At 42.6% G+C, this 25,874-nt stretch overlaps 2 protein-coding genes and 1 long non-coding RNA gene across 6 annotated transcripts in view; 1 reads left to right on the plus strand and 2 right to left on the minus strand.

The window, feature by feature from the left end:
* The window catches only part of LOC125710073 (unconventional myosin-XVI-like), a 99,263-nt gene extending 84,426 nt beyond the window's left edge, over positions 1-14,837 (minus strand). For 2 of the 3 annotated variants that reach the window (XR_007382909.1, XM_048979275.1), the window contains exon 1: positions 14,583-14,837. Coding sequence is in view for 1 of the 3 variants with exons in the window: in XM_048979275.1 (XP_048835232.1) it covers positions 14,583-14,604 (22 nt within the window). In the remaining 2 variants the exon portion in view is untranslated. Of the gene's footprint in view, positions 1-688; positions 983-14,582 lie in introns of those variants that run through there. The other variant, XM_048979276.1, reaches the window with a different exon arrangement.
* LOC125710075 (uncharacterized) lies at positions 959-22,713 on the plus strand. The gene is made up of 3 exons (XR_007382910.1): positions 959-1,081; positions 15,959-16,028; positions 22,583-22,713. It is a non-coding gene; the product is annotated as an uncharacterized LOC125710075 (long non-coding RNA).
* LOC125710074 (tumor necrosis factor ligand superfamily member 13B-like) lies at positions 20,000-25,526 on the minus strand. Of its 2 annotated transcripts, none has more exons than XM_048979279.1 (6): positions 25,169-25,526; positions 24,384-24,480; positions 23,604-23,660; positions 22,520-22,632; positions 21,871-22,021; positions 20,000-21,595 (listed from the first exon to the last, which is right to left on the minus strand). In XM_048979279.1, the coding sequence occupies exons 1-6, from the start codon at positions 25,439-25,441 to the stop codon at positions 21,483-21,485; spliced, it is 804 nt and encodes a 267-aa protein (XP_048835236.1). In that variant the 5' UTR covers positions 25,442-25,526; the 3' UTR covers positions 20,000-21,482. The 2 variants fall into 2 exon arrangements, with proteins under 2 accessions (XP_048835236.1, XP_048835235.1); XM_048979278.1 differs by having other exon boundaries at positions 22,520-22,713.
* Positions 25,527-25,874: the final 348 nt, after the last annotated feature.

A 25,874-nucleotide genomic window follows, 5' to 3' on the forward strand; every position in this document is an offset into this window, starting at 1 on the left:
TCGTTCCGTCACAGCACATGATGCAACATCACTGGCATCCAACATCCCCTAACATTATATGTGTGTGTGTGTATGTGTGTGTGTGTATTGTGCTGGAGATTACAGGTCTGTCTGTCTTTCAGGAGACGTATTTAGACTCAGCTCCAAAGCTGGGCACAGTCATCCCGAGGCACTGTCCTTCCATTTATAGTCATCTCCGAGTGAGAGTGTGGGAGTGAGGCTGCACTCCGTGCGTTAAAAGATGCAGTATTACCGTTAATCGCGTTTCTCTCTCGCTCGCTCCCTGCCCTACCAAACGCAAGGACTACTAATGCCAATTACTGCCAAATAATTTGTGTCAGCACACAGACTATTAGACATCGATGCTGCAGGATTTCTTCTACAATTCATGGTAATATTACACCATTACACGGTAATATTGTGATATTACAAGGCGTATGACATTTGTGGCAATGAAACACATGTACATGCATCCGTTTGTACAGCCAGCCGCGGATCGGCATCTGGTAAGTAACATAACAGGACGAATCCTGTAGATTTCACAGGCATCAAACTAAATAAAAAGGTGCACACCCACTGCAAAGAAAGAAAAACAGGCTTCTGGTTTTGCTTAGAACGAGCGCGGAAGCAAAATTCACATTTAATAAGACTACACAGACTAGCCGACATATTTAAACTTTTTACTCACAGTATGGATAGTGTATGGATAGTGGGAACAATTTCTTGACACCGGGCAGTAGTGGTAGCTACAGGTTTCCAGCTTCTTTCACGCCACAGCCGAACGCAATTAAATTCATAATTCAGAGTCCTGCCAGCGACGTGCGGTAAAGTCCTGCGTGCATTATTTAACGGCTGAGTTGTGGCAGTATTAGCGGCGGCGGCAGCAGCGGCATCCCTCCCCAGCTCTCGCAGCCCACTCTCCTGGCTGCACAGCCTACTGGGTGCGCACCGCCCGCATCTCCAACCATGACTTCTGCACGTGCTATTGTGGCGCGCGCGATTGGCACCTCGCTAATCCCCACCCCTCCGCCTCCGCGGGAGCTGCGCGTCTAATCTGTGCCTCTCCGCATCAAAAATAAAGGTAAGTCGCTGTACTGCGTGTATTACTGACACGTCTTCGGAACTCCTGGCAGCTTTATACGCAGGGAATTTCCCTTTAAAAGACTAGCCTCAGGTTGATGCCTCCATCCGTTTCCAGGGTGGGTTAATACTGGAGCTTTGGTCCACTTATCTTTAGTGTGGTATGTGCATGTGTGCCTGCTGAGCTTCTAGCTATTTTCTCATTTTCTTTTATTACGCATATTCTTCGTGAGTTTCATCGTCCTCCATCTCATCCCCTCCCCCAAAGCTGCTTCATCTCCCATTCACATCAAAACACAGATAAAAAATAGCATAAAGATCGAGAAGATAGGTGGAACGATCCTGATATTTCATGTTTATTTAGGTCACAGGTTTAATCTTCTTTTCTCTCATAAAAGACAGAGATCCGACCAGCAAAATCAATGACTATTCCTCATCCAGACTGCTGCCTCATGGATGTATTTAGTTAATGACCACTAAAGTTTAATGATTATATTAAATATAATTTTGTCAGCTAGCTTCTGATATCAACAATAACACCTTTTTCTGTGCAGTGACTGTGTCAATAGAATTTTATCCGAACAAAGGAAAGCCATGCAGGACTAAGAGACACACCTCCCACTGTGACTTTTGGCAATTACAGCTGTCGAGAGTGCCCTTATGACTACAGTACTGATGACAGGCCTCATACACAGGGTGCCTACCATCAAGAAGAAAGCTCCACTTTCATCATGGTCACAAAGTGTGAGGAACAGGTCAGCAGGAATTCAGAAAACAGTCAAAGGCTCTTTGAAGATTGCATGGTAAGGGATTAAAGAAGCTGAGGGAGTTTACCCCTGTAAAGTGTGGAGGAAAGCACTAAGAGGTCCTTCAGTCCACTCAGTAAGAGAAAAATCAGGCAACAGGAAGTTTGATAAGTGGCTGTACACTGTAAGTGCATCTACATGCACACAGAGGAGGTAGCAACATTAGCTGTTTGGGTCCTTGGAAAGGCACAATGGGGAGACTGAACAGAAACTGCCCAATGGATGCAATGTAGGTTCATAATAAACAGCACAGAGAGTTTGGAAGTGTATCACAACACTGACTAATGAAACAAAAATGGAGGTAGAGTTATGATATCATAGGCATTATGCATATTTCCATCCCCTAAAGGTATCTCTTTAAATATAGCTCCATATTTGGCACAGTTTCCAGCAATATTAGAGCGATATTAATATTTCAATGCCAAATTTAACACAACGCAGAAAATGGGTTTCTTGTTCAAATCATGCATATCACCTCTAATTAATTAGGCAGTTGGGGGTATGTGTAATATGAAAACTCTGCTATGAAAGAAGTTTGGTGAGGCTATGGAAAATGACTTTCAGTCAGCCTCGAAGAGATTCTGGCAAACTGTCAGCTGAGTTAGTAGGGCTTTATCCATGCTGTTTTCAGCAATGATAAGGCTCTGGTAATGTAAAATGGGGATATAGTCAAGCGATGGAAGGAGTATTTTGAGGACCTCCTGGACCCCACTGATACACCTTCCTTGGAGGATGTAGAGCTGGAAGACCCAACGGAGGACTTACCTATCACTAGGCTTGAAGTAACTGAAATAGTCAAACAACTCTTTGTTGGTAAGGGGGTGGATTTGCTCTGAGTTATTGAAAACTCTTGATGTTGGGCTGTTGTGCATGGTTGACACGCGTCTTCAACATTGCGTGGAAACTGGAGACAGTGTCTTTGGATTGGCGGACTGGGATGGTGGTCTCAATATTTAAGAAAAGGGACTGGAGGACGTGTTTCAAGTTTAGGGGGATCACACAGCCTTCCAGGGAAGGTCTATGTCGGAGTACTAGAGAGTAGGGTTCATTCGATAGGGGAAGCTCGGATTCAGGAGAAACCATGTGAATTCCGTCCTGGTCATGAAACATTGGAGCAGTTCTTCACCCTCACGAGGATACAAGAGGGTTGTCCAACAAGCCTACATGTGTTCTGTGGACTTGGAAGAGGCATGCAATCCTGTCCCTCAGGGGTTCCTTTGGTGGGGGTGTTTTGGGAGAATTGGATATGGGGTTCATTGTTACAGGGCATCAGGTCCCTGAAGAATCAGAGCAAGAGTTTGGATCACATTAGCAGCAGTAAGTCAGACTCTTTCCTGGTGGGTGATGGACTCCAACAGGGCTGTCATTTGAAACTGAATCTGTTCATAACTTTTATGTGCAGAATTTCTAGGAAGCAGAGAGGGCACGGCATGGTGATCTCAGGATTGTGTCTTTGCTTTTTGCAGATGATGTTATCTTGTTGATATCGTCAAGGCTGCCACTTGCAGCATGAGTCTGAAGCAGCTGGGATGAGGATCAGCACCTCTAAATCTAAGGTCATGGTTCTTGACTGAAAAAGGGTGGATTGCCCTGTTCTCTTATTGCCTCAAGTGGAGAAGTTTAAGCATCTCAGGGGGTGGCGTTCATGAGTGAAGGAAGAAGGGAGCAGGAGATTGGCAGGTAGATCTACGCAACATCGGCAGTAATGCGGACACTGTACCATTCTGTTGTGGTAAAGCGAGAGCTGAGCCAGAAGGCAAAGCTATTGATTTATTGCAGGATTTACATTCCTACTCTTACGAGCTTTGGATAGTGACCAAAAGAATGAGGTTGAGGATAAAAGCAGCAGAAATGAGTTTCCTCTGCAGAGTGTCTAGGAGGACATTAAAGTAGAGTCACTGCTCCTCTGCATTGAAAAGAGCCAGTTGAGGTAGTTCAGACATCTATCTAGAATGCTTGCTGGACGCCTCCCTGGGGAGGTGTTCTGTGCATGTCCAACCGGAAAGAGACTGTTGAGTAGACCCCGGATACACTGGACAGATTATATCTCTCGGTTGTCGTGGGAATGCCTTGGTTTTCCCCTGGTGGAACTGGGGAGAGGGACATCTGGGCATTCCTGCTTAAACTGCTGCCCTGTGACCCACCTCAGCAGTAGATGATGGATGGATGGATGGATGGATGGATGGATTGACTATTAAATATTACTAACTATAAAATAATTTCTAGTCCAAGGGAATGTGACGATGTATCAAACGAGAGCATTCACATGGGAACACCAAATTGGCAAGTTTACACTTTAACATCAGGGTCAATCCATGTCAAATCATCACACTTCGTCAGGGATTTTAACAAAACAGCTTTAAAACAATATAAGGATCGCTTCTGTGCAGCTTACAATGTTGATCCCAGACACACCCAATTTCAGTTTCGTGAGTTATTTGCCTCTTGTTACATAAGATATAAGATACAGTATCTACATCTATTTACATGTAATTGTGGTTCAAAGAGGCATGTATGCACATAAATCACGTATCACGGACTACGGTATATACAGACAAATTAGTACATTATCTGGCAAAGCCTGATTAACTCCTGGGGTGACAAAAAAGTCTATATATAGTACAGTGGAAGATTTAAACACCCAACAATTCATCTTCTAAGTGATTTCTTGTTCAGACTCGTGGGTGATATGAACTTATACATGTAACTGTGTTTGTTTAGGTATGAGACGAATAAAGGGGAAATAAATCCCACCTCATGTTGTGTTTATTTTAGTCTACAGATCTAATTAAAGCCATATTCGAATAATTACGTGGTTGATAATGCAAGGAAACTGTATTCAATCCACTGTTAATTAAGGCCTTAATGTTTCTCATCTTTCTTGAAGTAAGCTGCTGCCTCTATGCATGTTTGCCAAAGAATAAAATATAACTTTCGTAGGAATGGTTATATAGACTTTCCTTAACCTAGTTTATCAAGTGGGCTTGAATCCGAAGCAGGATATCAGATTGCTGTAGCAAGAGGGCCTTGGAATGATCTAGAAGAAGCCTTGGGTACTCAAATGAAGAGGAACTTCAGCTACAAATGAATAATGCAAAGGCGCAAACTGGGAACTTCACAGCTTCTGTCAGTATTAGGTCTAGCATCAAGGGTCTGCTTCTAAAACAGGAAAAACAAAGTTTCACTTCTGAACCACAAGGAAAACATATAAATATGAACTTCTACTTCTGAACCATGAGGGAAACACATATCTAAGTGAAGGTCGGCATAAGTAAAGTATGTCTAGATGCTTGTATCAGTGCAAATGGGAAAAAATAGCTGGAATTATCTGTGTCCACGGAGTATGGAAATATGAATGGCTCTAAAATAAAGTTGTTCTGGTTGCAGTGTTTCAAAATGTAACATCTGAGTATAGCCAGTCTCGTAAATGCATTTGTGAAGCATCGATGTATGTGGAATTGCTGTTTCTGTGACAGTATGTGATGAATTATCATAGCATGAACAGCACGGAGCTCGGCCTTTGCTTCCAGCACACGGACTGTCCATAAAGGTGTCCGTGATGCATATAGTGTATGTGTACATGTGTATACTCCAAAGGTGGGAAGATTACTGGGTGTTCTTGTGACAGAAAACATATTTATGTAACTTAATCACAGGGTTGTTCCCTAATTATTTTTCTCAGAGGGCCAAATTCAATACGAATCAGTAGCAAAAAAAGCAAGTCCCCGAAATGAAATGTTTTGGCATTGGTAAGTTGGGGGGGGGGTGTGTGTGTGCTAACTTAATCATTTGGTAACTGTGGTGGTGGTTGTTGGGGGGGGAGGGGGGGGGGGTTGGGGATTCCTGCTGAGTATCATATGACCTTTGTCGTCACATTACATGACAGGTTCTTCTCTAAACATTCCTTGGATTTCAGGCAATTTTTTTATTGTATCCTAATGCCATTTGTTAAAGCTCAATATTCCATAATCCCTTATTGAGTTGAGTGGAGTTCATGTAAAAACAGTTGGTTTTAGTACTTCCCCATTTTAATGTCCATCCATTCAACCATCTGTCCATCCATCCATCCATAACGGGGTAGCAGTGAGGCTGAAGTCAGTCATAAGGAAGGAACTAGTGTCAACAGTAAATGTCACAGAATGATGCTTAATAGCATATACTGAGGGTACTGCTCGTATAGAGTTTAATTAAAAGATAGGGCCATGGTTGTCTGCTGGAACATTAATCCAAACCCAATATGCACACAGAGGGTAGAATGCCTTTGTAATTTCAATGTTAAATCAGAAGGCTGATTGCTTAAGCTCTCTTCCTCATTATCAGAATACTCCTGCGGACATTCAGTTCTCTCTACTAGGTTTACGTCACGTTACAGAAGTAGAGATGTGGCTGATATGGAGACACCTTCAATGCCTTACACGGCGTGGACGCCACAAACGTCCTGAAGTCACAAGGAAGGACAGAACGTTCTTCTCAGAAAGGAGGTCAAGAGAAATGCACGTCCCGCAGAGAGTGGCGCTGATCCTTATGCCCGCGTCCGTCAAATTGATCCTTCTGGCAAAACCACCCTGCCTGTAATGCCCCGAGCCTTTCTGAGTGGCTTTATGCAGACACATAAGAACAGATTTCACGGGCCGTTCGCCTAAAACCACCAGCACCCCTCAGATGAATTTTAAAAAAGGACGGAAGGCTCCTTATCTCCAAATAGCTTCTTGCCTCACTCCTTGGGCTTCCTTTGCGGAAGCTCTAAACTGATACTTTCCATCGGGGCGTGCCGTCCCCGGCAGCTCTCTGGCCATCTGCATTTTCAAATGAAAGAATGGCGCTCCACGGATACAGCTGAAGGGCGTGTGATTCATTTAGCTCATTAACTACTGTGGTGCATGGGGGGGGGGGGGGGGGGGCTTGTCGAAAATAGGCTCATTCATTTTGCTGCAGCCGGCACTTTGACGTCTGCAGAAGCAGCTCTGCCTTGCTGCAATAAACCCACAAAATGGGCACCTCTGAACTCTAGACAAGAGAAATCAGCATGAATACGTCAGCTGGGTAGAAGCCTCAGATTCACTCTCAGTGAAATTCCTCCACATCCTGCAACATAATAATCTCGAACTTCTATAGCCCAAGTTCAGCTCTTTTTATATTTTTGCAAAGGATGACCAATCATTTCAGGGCCCTGGCAGACAAAGCGGAGGGGGGGGGGTTGGGGGGAGCACTGGAAACTAATAGAGGGTGATAACGATCTGGAGGGAGTATTAGTGAGCCAAGCAAGGCCTTAAACAGAATTTGAAATTAATCAGAGCAGACATGTGCCATGGTTATGTCAAAGCGTAATTGCTGGTGTGAGAGTGGACCAGACCTACATTTCAAATAAGACAAACAACTCCAGAATTCTGTGGAGGGCAGTTATTATGAAAACTGAGAGGACAGAAAAGGAGAAGAGTGAAACTACATTTCAATTATGTTTCTGCTGGTTATTTTGCCTAATCTACATGTCATTGAGGTTAATTATTGAGCTGGTGGTGAAATTTATTAAATACCCTGAGCTGGTGGTGAAATTTATTAAATACGCTGAATGACTGGTGCCCCTGAAGAGAGCTTGGGGAAGCAGATCAGTGGTCTTCTAGCCGTCCAGCAAGATATCAGAATAGATGTTTTCAGAATGGAAGAAAATTATGTGGCTTTTTTTTGTTGAATTATTGTTCATTAGCATGTTGTATATTTTAATGTTAATGTTTTTTTCGATGCAAGTATACACTTACAACTCAGATATATGGCTTATATCTGAATAATTGTCTTTGGTCACCTGAGACTTTTGCACAGTACTGTATATGTCTATATTTAGAACCACACTTTGGAATACAGTTATACCATTCAGCCACGACTGCCTGCCTCTTGGGGACATAGGGAGCGATTGGCTGAGTTTGAGATCTGCTTTAAATTCAAAGTGCTACCGAATAGATTCTGGGCTAATGTATTTTATTTCCAAACATTTCTCTGTTTTAATAGAATGCTCACTTAAGGGGCACAAATTGTTGCAATTCATCATTTTTTTCCACATCAGATGAAGCAGGTGATGGGATATTTCGTGCCCTTTATAGCGAAAATTCAAACCAGAAATGCAGTTAAGTTCTTGCACAGTCTAGCTATCATTTGCGGGCTGTGTGAATTTAAGAAATCCCACCAGTGTTGAAATATTAATACTTAATTATACAATTTCAGGCTCGGCAGTCCCCCCCCCCCCCCCCCCCCCCAGACAAAATCACAGTTCAGGCTTCCAGTTTATTTTCCAGTGTAACATTCCAAAAAAATTGCATAAAGTAAGATTAATAGGAAGTTTAGTATTGTTACCCAAAGCAAATCTTCCTGTACTTGTTGTCTGCACCTTATGCTACAGACAACCTCAAGCATTTTTTGCACAGAGCCATAATTTACACTTATATTAATAATTTATCTTTAATTTATTGGTAACACTTTACATCAACTGCACATTCATAGTCACTTTATAATTCATGCATAGAACATTGAGTGCACCTTCATAATGCATTCATAAGCAGTATGTAAGTATACCATAACATCCTAACATACCTTAACAATTTTAGTATACATTAGCAAACAGTATATGATAATAACAAAAAGCAAAATCGTAACGTTTGTTTTTAATGTATATTAAAGCCGTTAAGCTATGTTAGGATGTTAAGGTATACTTACATGCTGCTTATGAATGTTCTATGAATGCATTATGAAAGTGTAGTTAATGTAAATATTTACCCATTTTATTCATAATTTATTGTATTTATATATATTTTATTTGCACCTGGTTAGATGCTAACTGCATTTCATTGGCTCTGTACCTGCATTCAGCACAATAAAAATAATGTTTTGTTTAATCTAATCTATTGTACTGCACCTGTGTGTTCAGTAGCACACCATCATCATCTCAGCTGTGCCAAAGCCCACCTCAGTACTGTACACCATTAGCTGTTGCTTGCTAATTTCTTTGTGGCAGTTATAGGGAAGGATGCCAAATCAAACTTTCCAGGTGCAGTTGACTGGTGGTTGAATATGCTAAAAGCTGGCCATATTCCCACAGGCTAGGCTGCTCCTTACCTTTCCTGGACTTTCCTGGATTTGCCACTGATTGAAACATAGTAAAGCGCACTAGTACCAGTCTCAGGCATGGTAATTTATTTCCTATTGTATATGCGCTCTATATACCTCTCCCAAATACTCTGGGATTAACAGGCGAAGAGTGTGCAGTATTTAGTGAGGCTCTGCTGTCCTACAGACAGTACGGAGACATCAGCATGTCATCTTTCATGCCAACTGAAGAGAAACCCTATCTACATGATACAACTCAAAGACTGTCTTGCAGATATTCCGCCTGACATTTCGTGGTTCTCTGATTAACACGTTTAAAATCTGTTGTCATTTCTATAAGACATTGATCCTGATTTCACAAGTTTTTTTTCCCCTGAAATCTCATTTAAGTACCATGACAAATTTAGATTGGACTAAAGGTCTCTGCTCTGATTTGATTTTACTAGCAGCATACACATGATCCCTCCCCCGCACCCCCCCCCCCCAAAGAGGGGCAATAGATGCCACTCACAAAATCCTAAATGGTAAAAGCACCGCAGTTAAATTTGGAATTACTTACGGTTGACCAATACCGTAAAAATCAATAAAGAGAGCCCTACCTCATATGAAATCCTGTGAAGAGTGAGATATGTGTGAGGTTGGAGTGCGGGGGTGGGGGGGGGGGAGATGGGGAATCTCGGGGTTTTTCCTCTGTAGCTGCCGTTTCGCAGTTCCACACTCTCCCACCTCGCAGTCTCCATGATGTCATTCATTCATCTACTTTCTATCCCCATGGCAACCCAGTAACGTAGCGAGGATCTGTCAGTTCAGAGCACCACTCGTTTTCCCATCAGCCCACCCCCCCCCCTCCCCACACACACACACACACACTCCACAGCCCACGCAGAACCTCACAAACTGCCTCAGCAGGGTCCGGCAAAGCTTTGTCACAACGTCGAGCAATTTCCAGAAAAACACCCTCTCGTTGACAGTGTAAGAATGTCGCTAAAAAAGCAACATTATTGAGGAAGTCCCTATGGTCAGTCGTCTTCCTTCTCTCTCTATGCAGGCAGAGAGATATCATTCATTTCATATGTGTAAAAATGCGCTCCTCCAACAAACCAGCACCACCACAATGGGTCTGCTAGCTACACCTCCATACCTGCTCTAATTAACACAGACAAGACACTGATACTTTTAGGAAGAAAAAGTAAGTAAACCCTGACCTTGGGATTTATGTGCATCACACACTCTAATAAATTGCCAACCGCCAGAATGTTATTCATTTGTATTTCATCGTAGCAACCAAATTGGGTGGCAGGCAGGGCCGGCTCCAGCTATGCAGTAGGCTGAACAGATAGTTGCCTAGAACCTGCGAATTACCTGCCTTGTGGAGGAAGTGAAATGATCATCAGTTTTCTTGGTAGGGGGGCTTCCCAAGTAAAGCTTTGCTTGGAAAAACTAGAGCTGGCCCTGTTGGTAGGGGCAGTAGGTCAGTAAACCACACAGCTGCCTTGCTAGAGAGATAAAAGCCCACAAGGGGCCCAGCTTTTAAGGACATTTAAAAAAAACACTCTCATGCTTTATAGCACGGGTGTCAAACTCCACTCCTGGGGGGCCTGAGCTCTGCACATTTTTGGGTTTCCCCTCATTTAACACACCTCATTCTACTCCTGGAGCTGAATCATTTGTGGTGGAACAGGGAAAAAATTAAGCTACACAGGGCTCCGGCCCCCCCAGGACTGGAGTCTGACACCCCTGCTTGACAGAGTGTCTTGTGCGAATCCACGGTGTTCTTTAACTCTTCCCAGATTTTGGACTCAAAGCATTATCATCAAAATCACTATTTTCATAAATATTTCTGCATCTGTGGTGATCACTGCGTTACCATCAGATCTCAAACTTAAATGTCATCTCAGGTTAAACAAAGCAAATGTCACATCTTGTCTGGATTCTGTGTGAGGGATGCCTTGCTGGCTTCTGTGGCATCAGCATAGGAGAATAGATGGAATCTCCTACACCTCAAACGTCATACGTGTCCCTGCCCTACGCATCCTCAGTGACCTCTTCTGTGTCGGGTTATCATTTACGTCGCACTGTTCACTATCCAAAGCTTTACTGACAGATTCACTACCACATGGATCCATCACAGCAAATCTTATAGAAACAAACCAAAAAAAAACATGCATTGATGTGTAGCTTCTTGTTTACTTGTAGTATTGCTTGTAAAAGAAATGAACCTTAACTGAAGAACAGCTAAGTGCATTAAGATGTCAAGCTTCCCTTATAGTTTGAGACAGAATCCATAAAATAACATTCACAAAACCTCTTTAATCCTTTTATAACAAGAAGGGCAGATTCAGTAAATGGTAAGCATGGCCTTAAGTGTCTTAAAAGACAAAGATCTCAGCTCTGCATTCCAGGTGAGACGCTTTTCAACTGGTCGCAACTCAACAGGAACCTTAAAGAGGCCTCTCGAATATCTAGTGACATGGATGTTAGATAATCCTTCATTAGTCCCTGATGTGTAGGACAGGGACTGGGGTGATACCTTCCTCAGTGGCCACCGGAGAAGATTTCACGCTCCATTGCCCCCTTGTCATGATAGAAGTGAACATGCAAATCTGGTTTATCACATCTTAGAACCATCCTCCATCCATCCATTCTTCGATAACTTATTGGGCTCAGGTTCATGGCATGTTGTTGCTTGTAAACAATTGGAACTATAGAATATCATGCTAATGTGACGCTTTACATATGTGTGTACCTGCCAGTGTGTGCCTTATTAGATATTTTGGTAACGCTTTACATTATCTGCACCTTCATAATGCTTTTATATTGCATTCATAAAATGTTCAGTACACATTCATAATGTATTCATTAAGTATTCATGACATTCATAAACATCATGTATGTATACCTTAACATCCTGACATCCCTTAACAGCTGTAATATACATTAATAACAAACATTATATAATAATAACAAACATTATAATTGTATAATCATCATGTAATGTTTGTTAATAATGTATATTAAAGCTGTTAAGGGATGTTAGGATGTTAAGGTGTATTTGCATGCTGCTTAGGAATGTTCTATGAATGCATTATGAAGGTGCAGTTAATGTAAAATGTTACCGATATTTTTAATATCTAGACGCAGCAGCCATCATATCGCACATTTAGGTTTGTCTGGCTGCCATCACAGCATGGACTACATACACCTGACCGCTTTCCAGCTGCTCTGAGGTCCAATGCCAGCAGCACCTTCTTCTCCACTGGCTACTTCTGCCTTTGATGCTGACCGTGTTGCATCCAGAGAAACCAAAGCTTGTAACATCATAGCTGACAGGAGTACAGGGGCTCGGCAGAGTTGACATCTCTATGCGTCTTGAGCAGGAAGCCTCCTTCAGACTCCTTTGAGGTTCACTGATGCTTAAATCGTCACCCACAATGCATTTATTGTTATGGTCAAACATAAATGGGAAGATCTCCATTTCTGCTATGGAGAACTGGAACATTCTCTTCAATGTAACAGGCACTTTATATTTGTATTACTGCAAAAAAAACTTGAACTAACCTCATAAACTGGACTGATAGGTGTAATAGGGATTGATTTTTTTTTCTCTATCGAGCTGCCAGAACCTGGGTCTCTGGGCAGTGTTTACTGATGATATTTCCGAAGAGGGATCATGAACTTAGAAATGAGAAAATTTACAAAGTTATAGGCAGCCAGGCATTTCCACAGTGACCCAAAAGCCTACAATTTCACAAAATAAACCGCCAAGCCGAAAATCTATTACAGCTGATGAATGTTATTGACAAGGGCGGGTTTTGTTTCTTTGAAGCTGCTGTCTATTGAGGTTTTTTTACTGCAAAATAAGCAGAAGGAAATCTTTTACGTGAGTGCCGTCCATCGTCTTGACAGCCCATTTGTCATTGCTCTGCTGAGGATATTTATCAGATATTCATTCCCAACTCTGTGCTAAACATGGTACTTTTTGCAATGCATCAACCAGCATTTGTCACAGAGGACTGCAAAGGCTCTTTGTGGGTGAAACGGCATATTGGAAACACAAAGAGCCAGACCTAATAAAGGTTCAGTGCTTTTTCTTCTTTATGTAAAAACCAACTCGAAAAACAAAGCTGTGATTCTTGTATTATGAACCACTAAATCCCCATTATTATGGTGATCTGGAAAAGTACTTGGGTGGCAGCGTAAACTGAGCATCACTTGTTATAAAAACTAGGAGCACATCGCATCTGATGAACAGAACGGACTGCATCATTGCCTCACCAGCTACATCTGTTCTGTAATTTCTCCCTCCCTCTTTCTCTCATTATCACCCTCTCTCAAGAGAAAGGGAGCAGTGGAGAGCGGAAAGTAAATGTGATCTGCTGTTGCCAAGAGGCCTCGAACACGAAGGCCTGTATTTGGAAAAGGCCCTTAAATAACTTTGCTCGTTGGTCTTTATCTGTCGCCGCTTTTCAAGCGCCGCGGCATCTGGTGCACAGTGGAAGGCTCCAAAGAATAGAAGCAGCACCTGCAAACTCGCCACAGAGGGTGCCAGGCTCATCAGATTCCCTTAGAAGTGCTTCCAGCTCAGGGTGGCCAGCACGAGCTGCTTTCTACGTGAAAGTAGGCCAGTGTGCCACTGGAGCTCTGGGTTCCCCCACTAAACGTGTGTGAAGTTAAGCCAGCCGCAGGGACTCCCTATTATAAACTGCAAATGGGAGCAGCATGTCAGTTAACAGGAGCCTCAGAAGCATTCAGACACTGTTCCCTTATTAAAGATGTGTTCGGAAACAAAAATACACAAACATACAGTATTTTCAGTAACACTTAAGGCCACATTTTACTGATTTATAAACACATTCATAATGCATTATAAAGTATTATAAACATGACTATAAATATTTCTAAAAATGCATAACACATTATAGCCATGTATATTATGCATTCTCACTGCCTTCTGAAGCTCTCGTCTATAATGCACTATAGATACATTTATAATGCAGTGTGAAACATCCTTAATGCTTATACTGACCATTATAATGCATTATGAAGGTGCCTATAGTGCATTATAGATGATAGCATCATAAAGCATCCATAATGCTTAATGCACATGGCAATAATGTGTTGTGCCTTTTTATAAATAGATATAGCCATGTTATAATGCTTTTTGAATTCATAATGATTTGTTATGAATGTGTTTATAAATGACTAAAAACATGGCCTTGAATAAAGTGTTCCTGCACATTTGCACTGAAAACTTCTAATCATAATTTTTTTATTTGCATACTTACAATGTAAAGTTTGTTTGTCCCTGATTGTAAGACAGCATAAACTGGAAGACATCTAATTCTCCAAAATGTACATGCACACACATGATGACAGCGTACTTGGAATATCCATTCACATACCTCACTGCCTTGGGTCCTAGTCACAGCTGTCCATATGAGGTATTCCCATAATAAAGAAGTAAATACACACATCAAAATTATTCCCATTAACAGTTAGGACACAGAGTTTGGTACAGAGACTTCTCTCCAGTAACAGAGCTGACAAGCTCCCAAGACATTCCCAGCACTGATACACAGACATTGAGATGACAGTACTTACTCTGTTTGTTCTCTACTCCCATAGGCAGATTTCCACCATGACTAATCCATCCCTTCCTTTACTGTGATAGTGAGAGAGAGAGAGATAGAGAGAGAGAGATATGCAGTAATAGAGGGAGAGGAGGAGGGGTGAAAGAATGAGGAAGGGAGAGTGAGAGAGAAACAAAGGAGAGGGTAGGTAGATAGACAGAGAGAAATAAAGAAAGACTGTACAGTCTCTCAACAGAGACACATTGGCTGGTATGAGAAACCGTAGCAGGAAACAGTTAGCGACGCTGGCATAGGAAGCTGCCTATTTAGAATGGGGAGGCATGCTGAAGGAACCAATGAGCTGAGACCAAGGGGGGTAGCAGGAGACAGGGAGGCAGGTCATACCACCAGGTGGTAGATTGCTAGGACAAGCAGGCAGGTTGCTGGGATGAAGAAGGACGCGTGTAGCTGAGATCTAGCAGAGCCAGGCCATAAATAATGAGACATCAATCTCTACTACTCTTCTGAACCATCGCCAGGCAGAAAAAGCATCAACTGTTGCAAAGCATCAGGCAAGATATAGGACAGCAATAGAGTCAGAGGCTTAAAACTCATTATGTAAACTGTTTTATATCCCTCTTCTGTTATAAACCTTTTTTTCGGACAGTTACACAGAATTTATTGCAGAGGCCCTTGGAAGAAGCGGTCGGGATGCATTGTAAGCATCAGAAATTTCCTGGAGGAAAAGCATGTGTAAGGCTGCGCTGAGGCTGCTGGGTAATGCCTTTCAAATGGGGGGGGGGGAGAGACAGGCGACAGAGACAGAGGGGAGGATGCGCTAGCTTAGCCCGTGAGCCTCATCCAGATGCCTCCCACCAGCAGCTCCCGTGACAGACACCCAAGCCGAACGACGCTGCCCACGCGGAGTCACTGCACGCATGCACGAGTGGGCCAAGAAAAAACAGCCGACGAGTTAAAGAAGCAAGTGCTGAAAATGTTGGCTGTCTCATGCCTAACATGAGTAGCTGAAAATCAGTGCCAAACGGGTGTTTCAAGGGCAGTGCTCCAAATGCTGGTGCGCGCATGCATGCTTTTCTCATTAACAGCAGTTTGTCTAAGATAATACACAGCTTGAGGCTTTAAACCCACAAACACAATAAGACTCGACTGAGGTTAAAAGAATGATCCTCACAGCAAGTGACATCCATAAAATGGATAAATGCTAATGCTTGCTATTTCTGTAATGCGCTACATACTGAACAAACTGCCCTACACAGTGAACGTAGAACAAATAATAATTGAAGTGTAATAACTTTTGTGCCAAAGGACTGGGAGGAAAGGTGGCACTATTCATCAAGCTGTCTCTCTTCAGTTTTTTGATTAACCTGGTTTGCTTGTTCTTGAAAGAGACCCCGTTCCTGGGTGCCATGTGTCAACGTTCCCATGGAGAAAAGTCATGAAAAATTAAAGGTGAATGGTAAGTACTGAAAACACTGTTTGTGTGGAGGAAAGCAAAATGAAGGGGCAGTGCGATAGACCAAGTGAATAAGCAGCAGAGCCTTGGGCGGTGACTCTGCCTGGCCAGTTATTCTCTGCATTTATGAGCTTTTGATTCTGCACGAGGGACCGAATATTTAAAAAGGAGTATAAATTATTTCCGTATTGTGCTGAACGGAAAACGATTTTCACTTTGAATTTAAGCATTAACTGGAATTTAGTTCTGGGTCCCGTAATGCACAACGGCATGCTGAGGACGGAGACACTGGAAAAAGCCGATTGTCGGTCCAAACCAGGCTACTTGTAAACACAGGCTTGTTTTGGCTCATCAGGATGTTTTACTTAAAAGATGTCGGAAAGGAATTATGGCAGAACTGGGAGAAGAATGGTGCAGGAGGAGAGATGCTCCGTGAAAAGGCAATGGGGTCGGGGGAAGGATGGATAGAGAAGAGGATTAAAAAGTGGAGATTATGAGGTTTTATGAGTCAGACCGAGGGAGAGGGGCAAGCAAACCAGTGACATTTATTCTGACATATCTGCAGAGTATTTTAAAAAGATGTATAAATCGTAACGTTACATTTTTTAAATTCATGTATTTGTAAGAAAATGCATTTGTCTTCCTCTGCCTTATGCAAAACCTAGGACTGTTGAAATTTCTGAAAGTGATCAAAAAGTACATATTAATCGACTGACAAGTCACAGTTTTTTTGACTGTTTTCCAAAACGCCAGAGTCTGATTCCTGTGTTTTTCTTTAGTTCCGTTTTCTGTTTACCCAAATACAGATGAAAAGTCCATCAGCAGTATATGCCTAGTTACACCCTGCAAGAAACTTTCATGACTATTCCGGGCATATATGGATTTGCTTGTATTTTGACTAGCATCTTCAAAGCTTCTGCCCACCAGATCGAGTAGAATATGAATGGTGTTAGAGAAATATGTACTTTTTTTATTGTCATTTTGCTAGATGCCATTTCTTAGAAATAACACCCTGCAGCAGCTTGATCTTAATTTAGCAATAACACGTCTTAAGAACTGTCGCTTGAATATTTCCACCCCATACATGGTGATAAACAATGTTGAATGTTATTTGCATATCCTGGTTGTGTACCTCAATAAAAGACACCGCGAGGGGACTTCCTCCTTTGAAGTTGGCTGGGTCAGGCTGAGAGGCTGATACCTCAAGGTCGAGACCTGACTTCCCTTGCAGCAAGTAAAAAGTCATCACAGCTGTCTGTGTTGTTCTGTGTTCAGAGACTGGTTGGTTTCCAGCGTATCTTCAGAAGAAGAAAACCCTAACCAATGGAAAAGTCTGCATTAAAAAAAAAGACAGATTGGTCTTGCTTAAACAAATATGTGCATAATCTGCAAGAAGGGAAACCATGACTAATCCAAGTTCTGCATAAAGCGGATCATAAAGACTGAACTTTTGTTTACGCCATACATATTTCAGTCTACACTGGAATTATCGGAATGAAAAAAAGCCACATTCTCACTAAGCAAATGACATCACCTTCCACTGTGCATTTGTTGCTATGGCAATTCATTGGATTTTTTTTTTGGCAAAGCAGTATTACGCTCTACAAATTTACCTCACTAGGCGACAGTTTCATTGCGCCCTTCACTCTTTGTTTTCCAGTTTCATGGCCGACAAGCCTTTTATGGTGTTGCCATCCTCATTTTGTGTGTGCTCAGCTGGGGGGGGGGGGGGGGGGGGGACTCCATGGAGTCAGTCCATAACAGCAACAAAACAGAGTCAGCATGCTGTGAAGTAAGAAACAATGGGGGAAACACCGGCCTTTGCCGTACATTTGCCTTTGCTGAGGGCCAAATGAGCTTAAACATATAAACCAACACAAACAGCAATGTTCAGCTTCACATATCAGCGATAGCAGGAGTAACGGCTGCAGAAGCCACAGTAAACAGCACATGTGTTTGACCTGAGCCAGAGCATTAGTAATACATGGAGAGTTTTTCTAGGTAATTACCATCTGCTGCTCATTCCTCAGCTCCAGATGTGATGACACTGCACATGGCATTCTACAATAATATTATACAAGTGGCCCTGGGCACCCTGGGTAAAATATGAAAGGTGCCAGGTCATTTACCAGTAGGGGTTATGCTTTTGGGTTCTTCAGCTTTTACCTGAACCGGTGCAATAACACATCCAGCTGTATTATCAGACCAAATGTCTCTAAAATCTGCTCTGCATGGGTGCATCTGCTAAGCAGAAAGCCTGGCACACTGGTAATGAGCCTTCAATATGCAGCAGGAGTATTCTTGGACCAAAGGTCACCAGCTTTCTGCCAAGGTCATCGGAGCTGGGCCACGGCTGGGCCTGTTCCAGGCGTCGCTCGCTCACTAAAATATGCAGAGATAAACCTGCAAGGGGAGAGGGCCGATAGGAAGGGAAGCAGAAGATTACACTCCTGAGATGCACAGGTCACAGAGCAGGGCTTCCTGAAGGATGATGGGTAATATAATTATCATGGTGTCCTTAGTGTCCAGATGTTCAACTGTGGCGATAAGAGAATATTACTAATGTGCTGCGCATTTGCTTTCTTTTCCCCCATTCTATGCATTTAAAATATATGTGGAAAAATAATAATTTAAAAAAGGTAGAACTAAAAAAGTAAAATTAGTGAGAACTGGCCGTAACTGGTACAATACGGCCTAAACAATGTTTATTAGGGACATCAGGATTAACTGAGAGTATAGCGTGCAACCTCTTATTCGAAGATCAAAAACACTGTCCAAGAGGAAGGTCCTGATTCTGCTAGCAGCTATGCATTACTGTAAGTCAGAGGGAGAGATTGCCACCGAGCTTAATGAACCTTATGAGAATGTGTGATGATGTCATTCATCAAAAAGCATATTAGGCAAGCATCATTTTTTTTTGTTTTTTTTTTTAAACCTGGATATTATGTGTCAACTTTAATACATGCTATTCGCAGCTTGTGCTTCCGTTCGGGCCGAATATTTATAAATCCCATGTCAGCAAACACTTCCGTCAGAGAGAGGAGAATCTGGGACAGACAGACGGAGCGTGGATGCAGTTAGTGAAGGGCATGCCTGCAGAGGGAATACCATCTTCACCTGTGTAGGCTCTGCGTGGGGTTATGTCGACCCTCGCTGCTCCGCCCTCGTTCACTGCGGCGGCGCCGGCAGAAAATTCCGATTGGAATGTCCATCAGGGGCCGATTATTTTTATAAAATTAAAAACTTTTAAACGGGGGGGGGGGGGGGGGGGGGAGTGAATGGTAAAAATGTACCGAATGGGGGGATCAGTGCCCGCAGATCTATCGTCCATTCATGTGTATTGATTTGATGTGACATCAGGCCTGGCAGGTCACTAGTTTCAGCCTCTTGTCTGGGATGAACGCTATGGAGTTGCATCTTTATAAAATCGCTTATTAATCTTTCTTTAGCAGTTTACCAGCTTGCTTTTCTGGATTAAGACAAGAATGGAAACATAGGAGTCGTTATTAGGCTCGAAGTGTATAAATCCAGTGAATAAATGGTGACTCCTTTCAGTATAGCAACTTTTCACACTGCGCACACCTTGTACCTTTACTTGACTCATAAATCATATAGATGCTTACCTGTCCCCTTAAACTTGGAAAGACACCTGTTTCAATAACACTAAGACACATTTATGAGAGAGGTAATTCTGGCCACGTTCACAGATAACACTTTAAATCATAACAATATTATGTGTTACAGCACTTGCCAGGCTGCTTCTACCAATGGTGGACAATCCTATCCGCAAAGGGCCAGTGCAGGTTTTTGGGGTAACCTTTAGGTCAGCAGTTCAAACCCAGGTGTGAGGACTCTTCAGCCAATCAGTCCTCTAATTAATAATCTAGTTAGAGGGTTGCAGCAAAACCCACATACCCAACAGCACTTTCTGGATAAGATTGCCCACTCCTAGCTTATACTATACAAAGACACAGTAACATTTAAAAAACAGTTTTTATTATTCTTGATCTGTTTTAATAATGTGCAAGTATAACCTACAATCCAATTCACTTCCTCCTGCTAAATGCTAACTTTCATGAGCTATTTTTGCAGAAACAAAATCTTATAGTTGTTTTTTGAAGTTTCACCACAATTGCTCCAGAGCGAGTTTTACATATAAAAAAAGAAAGATTATAAAACATCTTAGAAGTTTAAGAATGGCAGATTTAACATGCAGTGTACAGTGACCTCCTCAGCATAAGCTTGTTCAGTTTTCCCCATAGATCCAACATTTCTTTCCATAATTACGGACGACTCGATTTTCTTTAATGTACCCGCATCTGTAATTGATTTTTAAAGCTCAGTCAGCTTGCAAGTGGAATATCTACCAAAAGTTATACGAAGGTATCCAAGCTCTAAGTAGCAGAATCTTAGATAACAAAATATATACTGTAAGAGAAGCTGCAATTTCCTCCAGTACAAAAATTTCCATTTAAATAATATGAAAAAAGGGGCGGCATGGTGGTGCAGTGCTTAGCACTGTTGCCTCACACCTCTGGGACTCGGGTTCGAGTCTCCGCCTGGGTCACATGTGTGTGGAGTTTGCATGTTCTCCCCATGTCGTTGTGGGGTTTCCTCCGGGTGCTCCAGTTTCTCTCCATAGTCCAAAAACATGCTGAGGCTAATTGGACTTGCTACATTGCCCGTAGGTGTGCATGTGTGAGTGAATGGTGTGTGAGTGTGCCCAGCGATGGGCTGGCCCACTATCTCTGCCTCGTGCCCATTGCTTCCGGGATATGCTCCGGACCCCCCGCGACCCAGTAGGATAAGCGGTTTGGAAAATGGATGGATGGGTGAATAATATAAAAAAATTACAGGCAAAACACAAACTAAGACAACCTTTCACAGCTAGCACCTAGAGGTCATAACAGAGTACTGCTTGAACATGTCAAATACAACCTTTATACAATAAAGTGTCCAAAAATACAATAAATGGAGATCCTAAAATTTCAGTTAAACATACTGACCAGCTATCTCCCATTTCCGCTCATGCCTCAATATGCATTTTTAATAAAAATATTGACCATACTAAGAGAGGAAAAATTTAAGCATTTTTATAATTTTATAGATATTATATGTTTGTCTTTATGATATTTTATGGGGAAAACTTATCAATATAGTTCAAGTGATGAGTGTAGTACTTTGTGCTTTCTCCCCACGTTTACAGCATGCAGTCTTGCCATGGACACAGGGGCTGTAATCTTTAATTGAGAGTGTGTGTGCATAGGGTGTGGTCTGCCAGTAGACGAGGGACCGGTTGGGAAATTCGTCTCCTGCTGCATTTGGGCAGTGACCACATTGCACTTGAGTAATAAAATGTAGCTTGCAGTCTCCGTGAGCTTTTGCCACATGTTTCAGGCAGCGCACTGCGGAAGTAGCCCTTCTGGGTTTGTTAGGAGCGTCCTAAGGGATGCGCGATCACACCAGCTTGATGGCACCAAGGAAAGTGGAATCGCCATCTAGAGACACGTTGGCAGATTTGCGGGGAATCAGCAGCTCGACGCGATCTCCCACCTCTAGTTTGACGATGCCTGGGGAGCGGTGACAGAAAGACACGGCGAATCAGCTTGTCATAGCGACACCGTCGTATGAACGCCCAACACAGAAACCCGGATGCCATCCTGGCTTAGTCCATTTTGCTGTGGCAAAGGATGCGATTGGGCAAGAGTGCCGATGGTTACAACTACAAGCGTTGCTTGGCAACAGACTGGCATTATGCTCAAATGCAATATGAAAGAGCCTTTTTTTTCCAATTAGCCCCATTTAGCTAAACTACACAAATAAAAGGCTGCCATTTTAGGTATACCTCCTGTATAGCAAGTGTTGTAAGGAAAGTCCGGGTCCATGTTCTGAACGCAGCGGAACAAAATGACTTTTTTCAGTTCATCACCAACGACGTTCTGCTTTTTTCGGACGATAAAATGACCCATGGCAAAGGTCGTGTCCATGTAAAACACCTGGTGAACATATATGAAGAATTATTCTAAAACACATATTCTGATAACCAAGTCATCAGCCAACTCCTAGATCTTGAGGAGAATGTTTATAATACCTGAGTCTACTTATCTACTGGAATTAAAGAAATTTTAAAAATTAAACAGATTAAAAGTGATATTTACTAAAAGCTAAGAACTTAGTTACTCAGTTACCACTCTAGAACAAATCATGAACAAATGCATGAAATGCACAAACTTTCATGACTGATTAATCATGAATGAACGTGGGATCAGTACATAACTAACACTTGGTTACTAGTTAATTAATGTATTATGTAAGTGCGTACTACTACATTCCTTGTGCCCCCTCCCAGATCTCGTGGACTGTCTGGGGGTTCCCAAAGATCAGATTGGGAAACACTGCTCTAGGGAGTGACAGATATCACTGCTGGGGGGTGTGCTGTTAATCACAGTTGATGTTTTGACCAGGGTGCCGATTCTGAACTAATCAAAACTCACCTGGCTGTACACAAAGTAGAAGCCCTCTTCCTTGACAAGAATGGCGTCCTCCTTCTCCTCCAGGGCAGTACCCCGCCTGAGGCCGGTCAGCCAAGGAAGGACCGTGTGTTCTTCTGAAAGACGCACACCATGTGAGCAGGCTCCACCCACAGCAGGCTCCACCCACAGCAGGCTCCACCCACAGCAGGCTTCACCTGCATGGCACCACCCGGAATATGAATCCTGTACAAATCTGCTTCTTTCCCTCATTTCAACCTTCATACTTGCCGCATGGCAGCTATCAAGTATGCTGGCAATTTATCTTATTATTAATGTTACTATATTATGAATGTGAATGATAACACAGTTGTAGGGGGGCGTGGCATAGACATTCTGAGGCGGAGCATGGTCAGGTGACATTCACATTTATGCACGTCACAGGTGCTGTATTTCCAGCAGTACTGAGTGTTCAGTCACCCACAGCAAACAAGCCCAGACCCTGTTCGCCGACTCTATGCACGGTCTGTAACCCACAAACAAACCTGTCTCGCTGTCTAGTGATTTTTTTTACACACCGATGCCAGTTTTATTGTTCTTTCCCATCCTCTTTTGTTGCGTGTATCTCCTCTGCCATCCTCAAATAAACCCCCAATCTCAAAACCCATTGCTGTTATATGGTTCTGTTTACTGTCCAACTCAGAGCAAGTCATGCAATATACAGTATTAAACATACGACATGGCGTATAATCAATACCATGATTTAACTCTAATTTCCCAAAAATGTTATTACTGCAAAATACATTTGTTTATTTAACACATAATTTACAATGTCATTTTCATAGTTCTTGTTAGTAATTGACTTTACATTTTTTCATTTCAAGCACATCTTTCAATTTTGGATTTTCAGTTACACACAGCCTTAAAAACAAGCCCTTTCCCTACCATCTGAATTAACACTAAGGTACGCCCCCTTAAGTGGGTATTCCACCTTTTCTGACGAATTAACATTTCGATTAACTTTAATCCGATTCACATAATGAGGAATGCCCTCACTTGGGGCGGTAATTAGCCTAAATGGCCCTCTGGATGAGAAGGCGGTTCCTACCTTGCAGGGTAGGCTCTCTATTGCTGTTGGTCATCATCTGCAAACAGGGCTGCAACACTAAAAATGCAAATGCTCAGTAACAAGCGAGAGATATGCAGAGCAGCATTGAACATATGCCACATGATTGGCTTTTAAATAAGAAAGTGCTTTTTGGTAGATCTGTTTTTAATTCTAGCACGTGTCCTGCTCGTCTGAAGCTACTGATTCATCTGCATGTTTTTTGACGTTCGGCAGAAAATCCTACAATGTCTACAGCAAATTCAAACAAGCACGAGGAGAGCATGCATATTTTGCCACAGAAAATTTGCGATTTACTTTACTTTAATACAGTTTTTCTGAACCTGCTCCGTGGGGACACACATCAATGCATGTTTTGCTCCCTGCCAGCTGCCAGCCAGACAGTCCACATTTTTGCTTCCTCCCAGGGAGCTGGGAGGGAGCAAAAACATGCACTTTCGGGGGGTCCACAAAGACTTGGTTGAGGAACGCTACTTTAATGTGACCAATTACAGCAAAACATATTCCTCATACAGTAGTCGTGCTTGTACACGGCAAATTAAAGTTGATTCTGATAAAGCTGGGTTTGGCTTGGAACAATCTTAGCTACACACTACTGTTATTTAGCATGAGTAACGTACCACACCTATGTTACGCGAAGTAAACCGAATGGAGACAAACCTTTTATCATAAGTACAACTGCTGTTTATAGCAAAGTGACCATTGCTACCACATGGCCTAGAGCATAAGTAAGACCTAGACAAATAGAAAGGGAATACCTGCCTTTTTCAGAAGACCTCTTCTTTATGCTGTGCACATCTGGTTGAGATGTTTGATGATGATGATTGGAGTTCAGTTTACCGTTTACGGGATCCAGAGTCTGAAAAAGATGACACAGATGGTCTAAGCCACAGAAAGAGAAGGGATTGATCGTCTCCTTCAGCATTTTAAACTCTAGTACTTTGTAATGTAATATACAGTACTGTGCAAAAATCTTAGGCAAAGAAAATATTTATGGCTATGTGCGTAGTTTTGGTCAAAAAACACAATTTAACATTAAGATATATGCAATTTAACAGTAACACAAAACTATAAACAAGAACGTCTTCTGTTCTCCACAAAGTTACTGATATCTGTCTGGATGCCTGGATGAATGCTGCTTCAGTCCCCAAATCTCTCCTCAGGGGCGCCTCATTCATGCTATGTATTCATTACATTTCATAAACACCTCAATGAGGTATTTATTACGTAAATAAACTGGGGGTGGCGGTTGAGTGAAAAAAATATACAATATATTGGAAAGTTACTGCAAATACCAGAGTGACTTTAGGAAAGGTTTTGAAATAGCTAAGCTGACACACTTTGGCTGACTTAATATCATAGTTTTGCACCATGATGAATATCATTTAAATACCTTTACCTTTGACTGCCTAAGATTTTTGCACAGTACTGTATATGAAGAGGTTTAGAAGGTACATCAGCTAGGTAGGTCTTAGTTAGAAATGTGTAGGATCTGAAACCAAATTCCTCGGAGTGGTCTTCTGGGGTCAAGCCTGTGCTCAGCTTACCTTCTTCTGGCCAGCGTGGGTCTCCTGAGGTTCTTGAGGTCGCCCGGCCAGCCGCTGCATGGACACGCTCTGCTGCTCACCCCTCCTCCGGCTCAGCTCAGCATGGAGGCCAATCACCTCGGCCTTCAGGGCGAGGATGTGGTACAGCGAGAGGACCGAGAGGGACGAGGAGGTGACGGCAGCGAGGGTCAGGACCAGCACAGCCCAGGAGAGACGGCGATGCTGAGCTTCGGGAGAAGCACGGGACGAGCCGTTCCCGAGAGCGGCCGCCATGTCAGCCGTGTGGCTCAGACAACGAGCATGACCAGATCACCAAGAACCATTGAGAGACGCGAGCCTGCTGCCTTCAGGGTCGGGCTGCACTGTACGGCGCAAAAGAAACAGAAAGAGAGTAGAGAGAGAGAGAGAAAAACAGAAGCGGTGCAAATGCTGTGGATTCCGGTTAGACGAAAGTTTGCTTCCTGTCAGACTGGCCACAGATCCAAATTCAATACTTCATTTCGGCCTTTTTTTTTTTTTTTTAATCGGACCAAATTAAAAAAAACAAACACGACCCTATCATATGTCTTGAAATATATTATAAAAAAAAGAGAAGGCTATCATGTTGTAATGCAAGGTCTGAAAAAAAAACAAATAAAACAACCCAAATCCCAAGTGTAAGCAAGTTTCTTTTGGTCAAAGACGGTGCCAGGAAATGTAAAAGGCC

Source organism: Brienomyrus brachyistius, chromosome 16 (genome assembly GCF_023856365.1).
Source record: "Brienomyrus brachyistius isolate T26 chromosome 16, BBRACH_0.4, whole genome shotgun sequence".
Taxonomy (NCBI): Eukaryota; Metazoa; Chordata; class Actinopteri; order Osteoglossiformes; family Mormyridae; genus Brienomyrus; species Brienomyrus brachyistius.